The sequence below is a fragment of the Octopus bimaculoides genome, chromosome 10 (assembly GCF_046866305.1).
Source record: "Octopus bimaculoides isolate indiv1 chromosome 10, ASM4686630v1, whole genome shotgun sequence".
Taxonomy (NCBI): domain Eukaryota; kingdom Metazoa; phylum Mollusca; class Cephalopoda; order Octopoda; family Octopodidae; genus Octopus; species Octopus bimaculoides.
The window spans coordinates 17470913-17478647 of record NC_142937.1 but is presented as its reverse complement, the minus strand read 5'-3'; the positions used below and the strand labels follow the sequence as shown (position 1 = coordinate 17478647).

The window sequence follows — 7735 nt, the reverse complement described above, 5'->3', positions numbered from 1 at the left end:
TATAAAATATACCACAGAACTGTAATAAATTCAGTTTAATTAATGCTAGTAGTTATTTATGTAAAATGATGATTTATTTGTAAATTAGGTGAAATTTTTTTTATGTGGTATCTTCCGTTTTGTACCCGAAGGTCCTTGTTTACATAAAGCTTCGGCAAGTTCACACACGTACGCACACACACAGTGTGTGTGTGTATGTGAGATTAAGATTTTAAGTTCAGGAATTGAAAACTGTAAGCAAAACACACGCATACATACACGAATCGTTTAGCAATTTTTATTTCTTGGGATAGAAAAGTCCTTTTATGTATAATAACAATCCGTCCCCTAATCAATAAATAGAGCACTGTCTACAGATTTGGTTGGTATGTGCCTTCGAGTGTGTATAAAATTATTCATTCATTCACTGAATGAAGCAATATCACTACACACACAAACATGCATGTGTGTTGATGTTGGTGATTAAAAGTTCTAAGCAAGCCTCATTAAACCATTAAATACACCTAATAATCACAGATGCTTGAGCTCTGATTACCTTGTTTTTCTATGCCTACCATTATTCAATGTGTCTGTCAGATTTGAGCATGTTGAGCGATCATGTAAAGGAGCCGTCGTTGACCTGTGGTCTTTGTGATATTGCTGTTGACATTGTGTTTCCCCCCGTGATCAAACATTACTAATGTTTTTGTTATTGTTCAATTCCAAATCTGTTCTGATTGAGCATGCTACCCTTAGCCACTATTATTGTTGCCAGATCCGCTCTGACCCTGAGTAGTTGCACCTGTTAGGGTCTCAGCCATAGGTTAATTAGCATGCCAAAGGTAAGTCACTTAGAGACACCTCAATTAACCCAGAGCAGATGAGAACCTTCAGCTCTTGAGCTGCTGATCTAAGAGAAGACATCACACTTACAATTCCTGCATCCTGATAGCTATTGGGCTTGTGAAGCAACTGGAAGTTTTCAGCTTTGACTCTGTGTACAGGTGACCATAGGGGATGGTTGTTTTTTAGCTGTCTTACGACACGTAAAAGCACCCACTACACTCTCTGAGTGGTTGGCGTTAGGAAGGGCATCCAGCTGTAGAAACTCTGCCAAATCAGATTGGAGCCTGGTGTAGCCATCTGGTTTCACCAGTCCTCAGTCAAATTGTCCAACCCATGCTAGCATGGAAGGCAGACGTTAAACGAAACGATGATTACTGAACCCTCATTTATTGAAGCAATGACAAGAGTTGACACTATCAAATGTATCCTTTCCTTGAAGAAACTATGGTGTGATTTGAGAGAGATTTATATCTTACAGGGCATGCTTCTGCTTAGAGGTTCTTCCTGCCCTCATTGGCTCGATAATATTTTTTATATTATGGCAAGCTGGTGTTTCAGTGTTGACTAAAACACTTAGCTGGATGGATTTGCTGGTTTTTGATTCACAGTCCAGACCTATTTTATTTGACTTAAGTTGATGGTGTTCTTTCTCACCATCTCGTTTCCTATAAATTCAAAATTGTACACCCATTGTTGGTGAACACAATGCTGGCTCAGATTGGACAAGGACTTATTGTGTGATGAAAAACATTTCAGCCATGATGATCCCAAATCATTTTGAAATATACTGTATCCAGGACGATGTTATCGAACACGTCCTTCTGTTTCTAAGACAGTAAGAATGTGATTTGAAGGAGATTTGGCTGCTATTGATATCCTTGTCATTGACTAAAATGGGTTACAGCTGCTCCTGTTTCAAGTACAACACTGATTTTCTGGACACTGGATAATCTGGAACTACTTATAATTTGTACTAATGTACAGGTACCTGTATTTCATTTGATTATTTAAGTAAATTTAATATTCGTTTAATTTAAGGCAGAAAGCTGGCAGGATCGTTAGCACATCAGGCAAAATTCTTAGTGACATTTCGTCCATCTTTACATTCTGAGTTCAAATTCTGCCAAAGTCAACTTTGCCTTTTGCCCTTTTGGGGTCAATAAAATAAGTACTTATTGAACACGGGAGTCAATATAAATTGACTAGACTCTTCCCCTGAAATTGCTGGCATTGTGCCAAAATTTGAAGCCAGTCTTTGTTTACTTTAGAGAGTGTTGACCAAGGTGACACCCCCTGCTTTGGAAAGATCATTAATTTGGAAAGGCTTTGAAACCAAAGGTTCTGGAAAATTGATATACCTATACTACTACTACTGCTACTGCTGCTGCTGCTACATGATAATGAATTTCCAAGAAAGACAAAGACAAATTTTTTTGGGGAAATCATCATTGTCCATGCTGGCATGGGTTAGATGGGTTGACCGGGACTGGTAAGCTGGAGAGCTGTACCAGGCTTCTTCTGATTTGGCTTGATTTCTACAGCTCGATGCCCTAATACCTACCACTCCAAGATGTAGTGAGTGCCTTTTATGTGTCATTTATGTGTCACTGGCACTGGCCCATCTGTAGACTCCCAGTATTTGACTGGTACCATATATTTATGAATATCTAAGTGATGAATACAAAAAAAAAAATATATGTATATATATATATGTAGGCACAGGAGTGGCTGTGTGGTAAGAAGCTTGCTTCCAACCACATGGTTCCAGGTTCAGTCCCACTGCACCGCACCTTGGGTAAGTGTCTCCTATTATAGCCTTGGGCCAACCAAAGCCTTGTGAGTGGATTTGGTAGACGGAAATTGAAAGAAGTCCGTCGTATATATATATATATATGAGAGCTGTGCGAGCCATGTACAGAGATGCGGCCAGTAAGGTGAGGGTTGGAAATGAGTACAGCAATGAATTCCGGGTAGAGGTAGGGGTCCACCAAGGTTCCGTCCTCAGCCCCCTATTATTTACCATAGTCCTCCAGGCAATCACAGAGGAGTTCAAGACAGGTTGCCCCCCCCTGGGAGCTCCTCTATGCTGATGACCTTGCCCTAATTGCGGAGTCACTATCAGAACTAGAGGAGAAGTTTCAGGTGTGGAAGCAAGGTCTAGAATTGAAGGGCCTTAGAGTCAACCTAGCTAAAACCAAAATCCTAATAAGTAGGAAGGTAGATAAAACACAAACCCCTTCAGGTAGATGGCCCTGCTCAGTATGTAGAAAAGGAGTAGGTAGTAACTCTATAAGATGTACCCGGTGCAAGCTATGGACACATAAGAGGTGCAGCAACATCAAAGGCAGGTTAACTAGCAAGTTAGTTTTTGTTTGTGGCAGATGTTCAGGTGCAATAAAGACTGCAAACAAACAGGAAACAACTTCTATCTCATTCCAGGGTGAAAAACTAGAGGTAGTCGATAGCTTCCGCTATCTGGGCGACCAAGTTAGTAGTGGGGGTGGGTGCGCTGAAAGTGTAGCTGCTAGAATAAGAATAGCCTGGGCAAAGTTTAGAGAGCTCTTACCCCTGCTGGCGACAAAGGGACTCTCACTCAGAGTAAAAGGCAGACTGTATGACGCATGCGTACGAACAACCATGCTACATGGCAGTGAAACATGGGCTGTAACTGCTGAGGACATACGTAAGCTCGCAAGGAATGAAGCCAGTATGCTCCGTTGGATGTGTAATGTCAATGTGAATACCCGTCAGAGTGTAAGTATCTTGAGAGAAAAGCTGAACATTAGAAGCATCAGTTGTGGCGTGCAAGAGAGACGATTGCGCTGGTATGGACATGTGGTGAGAATGGAGGAGGATAGCTGCGTGAAAAAGTGCCACACCCTAACAGTTGAGGGAACCCGTGGAAGAGGTAGGCCCAGGAAGACCTGGGCTGAGGTGGTGAGGCAAGACCTTCGTACATTGGGCCTCACCGAGGCGATGACTACGGACCGAGACCTTTGGAAATGGGCTGTGCGTGAGAAGACCCGGCAAGCCAAGTAAGATCGTTGCCAGTGCCCCTGGACTGGTTCTTGTGCGGTTGGCACATGAGATGCACCATTTTGAGCGTGGCCGTTGCCAGTACCGCCTGACTGGCTCCTGTAGGATTTTCGAGCGAGATCATTGCCAGTGCCCCTGGACTGGCTTGTGCGGGTGGCACATAAAAGACACCATTTCGAGCGTGGCCGTTTTCGTGCGGGTGACACGTAAAAGCACCCACTACACTCTCTGAGTGGTTGGCGTTAGGAAGGGCATCCAGCTGTAGAAACTCTGCCAAATCAGACTGGAGCCTGGTGTTGCCATCCGGTTTCACCAGTCCTCAGTCAAATCGTCCAACCCATGCTAGCATGGAAAGCGGACGTTAAACGATGATGATGATGATGATGATGATATATATATAAAAGATAATAAGAGTGAAAAAACTACAGAAGGCTTGTGTTACATGGTTAAAGTATATATTTAAATTATGTCAGAAAAATGTTAGAAAAATGTTAGAAAATCTTTTTGGTATATAAACATTGTATTTTGAGAAATAACCAGTTTCGTGTTGCCTTTTCAAATTTCTCTACTTCATTGTAACATGTTCGCTCCTTATTATCTTTTATACATCCAACCACGTGCTTTCACATACCAACTTTCTCTCACACACACACACACACACACACACACACACACATATATATATATATATATATATATATATATATATATATACATATACAGGGTGTGTAAGATATTTGAGGACAGATTTATGTTTATAAAAAAACAGATATATAATAACAGATAATAACTTTATTCAGTTCTATATCCGTCAAATGTAAATAACTTTATTTATCAAAAAATGGTATGAGGATAAAAATAAACCTTAAAGCCACCTTCAGCTCCAACAACTGCTTCAATATGAAATCTAAATCATCTACATACTCAAATCAAGTGGTCCTGGTTCATTTTGGGCATTACTCTGACTATGGCAGCTTTCAAAGAATCTTTCGTGAGTTATGGGCATGTTCATTGGCCTCTCTGTCAACAATGCTCCACATGTAATAGTCCAATGGATTGAGATCTGGGGAATTAGGAGACCAAATGTTAGGGGTTATGTGATCATGAAAATTTTCAGTCATCCATTCCTGTGTTATTAGAGCTATGTGTGATCGTGCAGAGTCTTCCTGAAACACATATGGCCTTCCTTTGCATACACTGTCTATCCAGGGCTTAACAATTGTTTCCAGGACCTCAATGTAGGTGGCAGAGTTAACTCTAAGGCCTTGTGGAAAGAAGTAAGGTGGCATCACATGTCCTTCATTGCTGACAACCTCTAAAACCATGACAGTTGCAGCAAATTTTGTATGCATAACACTTGGAACTTCAGAAAGGTCTGCACATAACCATCTGTCATTTCTTCTGTTAACTTCTTTATCATGGTCGAAGTTTTTCTCATTTGAGAAAACCAAATCAAATTATATATATATATATACATATACATATATACGACGGGCTTCTTTCAGTTTCCGTCTACCCAATCCACTCACAAGGCTTTGGTCGACCTGAGGGTATAGTAGAAGACACTTGCCCAAAGTGCCACGCAGTGGGACTGAACCTGGAACCATGTGGTTGGGAAGCAAGCTTTTTACCATACAACCACACCTGCGTCTAAGTCAATTACATTGATCCCAGTGCTCAACTGGTTCTTATTTTATTGACCCTGAAAGGATGAAAGCAAAGTCGACCTTGGTGGAATTTGAACTCAGAACCTAAAGACATGGGTGAAATACTGCTAAGCATTTTTTCCAGCATGCTACTGGTTCTGTCAGCTCACCACCTTAATGATCAGATATAGCAAACAGTAAAGATATTCTTTCTGTTTTTGGTATAAGGCCGCAATTTGGAAGAGAGGGAGTAAGTTGATAACATCAACTCCTTGTACTTGAGAGGTACTTTATTTTATCAGCATCAAAAGATGAAAGACGAGGTTAACCCTGGCATTATTTGAACTTAGAAAGTAAAGAGCTGGAAGAGATGTTGCTAAGCATTTTGTCTGACATGCTAATGATTCTGCCAGCTCATTTGGAATTTCTTCTCTACATCTTTTGTAGATTCAGCTGGGAAAACAAGGTTATCAGTGCACAGGAGTTCCCATGGGCAGGTGGTCTTTAATCACTTTGTTATGACTTGGTGAACTATAACAAAAAATATGACAACTGAGCCCTGCTTGTGTACTAAATTACCTTGGTGATGATGAAACTTATTGCTAATCTCATTGATGGCATCTCTGTACAAGCCATTCATCTACACCTAGTTTTCTTTTTGACCTCCAGATTACAGACCATGGTACCCTGTCAAAAACCTGCTCCTGATGGACAAATGCTAGGTATAGTGGTTTACCTTTAGCTTAGAAATTTTCCCGTAGTTTCTCACTAGGAAATATCTCATTTTAGCACAAACCTGAAGTGTATCTTCTCTTCCTGATATGTTGTACTCTAAGTCTTTCTGTTACATTTGTACCTTAGTCCATCAGTTTGATGCCTCTGTAGTTGTTACTGTTTAGAGCAGGGCTTCTCAACCAGGGTCCACATGGTCCTTGGGGGTTCATAAAAGATTTTGCTGTTAAAATTTATCTGCTATAAATTGGGTATACTTCTGTAGCATACAAAATATTTTAATTTTTTAAATACAATTCCTAATGATATTTTAATTATATAAAAATGTAATAAGATTTTTTAAACATTGAATGGCTAGGGAGGTCCCACTGAATAAAATTGGAGCCAAAAGGATCAGTATGCAAAAAAATGGTTGAGAAACACTGCCGTAGAGCATCTCTTTTGCCCTTGTAGTTTATGTTGATACTGTTAAAACAATTCACCTTCCTATACTACCTAATAGACAATGTGGGTTCTTCTCACAGCCTCTCTTTGATTGGTTATCTTCAGGGACTACTTCTGGTAATTCAGCTGCTTTCCTTGCCTTCATATCCTTAACTGCACTTTCAGTAATATTGCTTGTCAACTTTAATAACTGGTCCCTTCTAGTGGGACTGCAGTATTGATTGCATGATGCAAACCAATATTTTAGTGAAAATTTTCAAGAAATGTTTGCCACTGCCGAGTGGTAGAGAACTCTTTTCAGAATCTTTATTTGTGAGATGTGGTTTCAATTCACGGTTGATCTTTTTTACACTTAACTCCTTCCTCATTGAGACGTTCAACGTAGTTCATATAATGATACTCTTTTCACATTCTTTGGAGTTCTGCAGCTTAAGTGAAACTGAAGACCCTCCTTTCAGCAATATGATTGTGCCTCGTATTTTTGTATTAAAAATTTTTTTTTTTATCACAGGTCAGCTCTATGCCTTTCAAAAAGCAATGGGAATTGATAAGAAGTCTCCAGATTGCAGGGACTATTTAATGATGCTGATGGATTCTCTAGAAATGGTATGTGGTGTTTCTTGTTTTATCATCATCATCATCATCATCACTACAACCATCATCATTATCATTTTAATGTCCACTTTTCCATGCTTGCATGGGTCTGGTAGAATTTGTAAAGGCAGATTTTCTATGGCCAGATGCCCATTCTGTTGCCAACTTTCACCTATTTCTAAGAAAGGTAGTATTTCCCCATGGCTGGGCATGTTTTTACAGAAGATTGGAAATGAAGGACACTGCTTGTATGATCAGGATATTCATTTACAACTATTACATGAAGCCAAGACAAGGAGGCACCCCCCTCACACTCTCTCTCTTCCTCTCTCTTTCCCTCTCTCTCACACACGTGCATGTTCTTTTATTCTTTTACCTGTTTCAGTCATTTGGCTGCAGTTGAACAAATCGACCCCAGAACTTTGTAAGCCTAGTACTTATTCTATCAGTCTCTGTTG

The 7735-nt window shown here is 40.1% G+C and overlaps 1 protein-coding gene across 1 annotated transcript in view; it reads left to right on the top strand.

Moving 5' to 3' along the window:
* The window catches only part of LOC106877321 (vacuolar protein sorting-associated protein VTA1 homolog), a 34727-nt gene that overhangs the window by 2184 nt on the left and 24808 nt on the right, over positions 1-7735 (top strand). The window contains exon 2 of the mRNA XM_089358427.1: positions 7195-7289. Within this exon, the coding sequence (XP_089214553.1) occupies positions 7195-7289 (95 nt within the window). The remainder of the gene's footprint in view (positions 1-7194; positions 7290-7735) is intronic.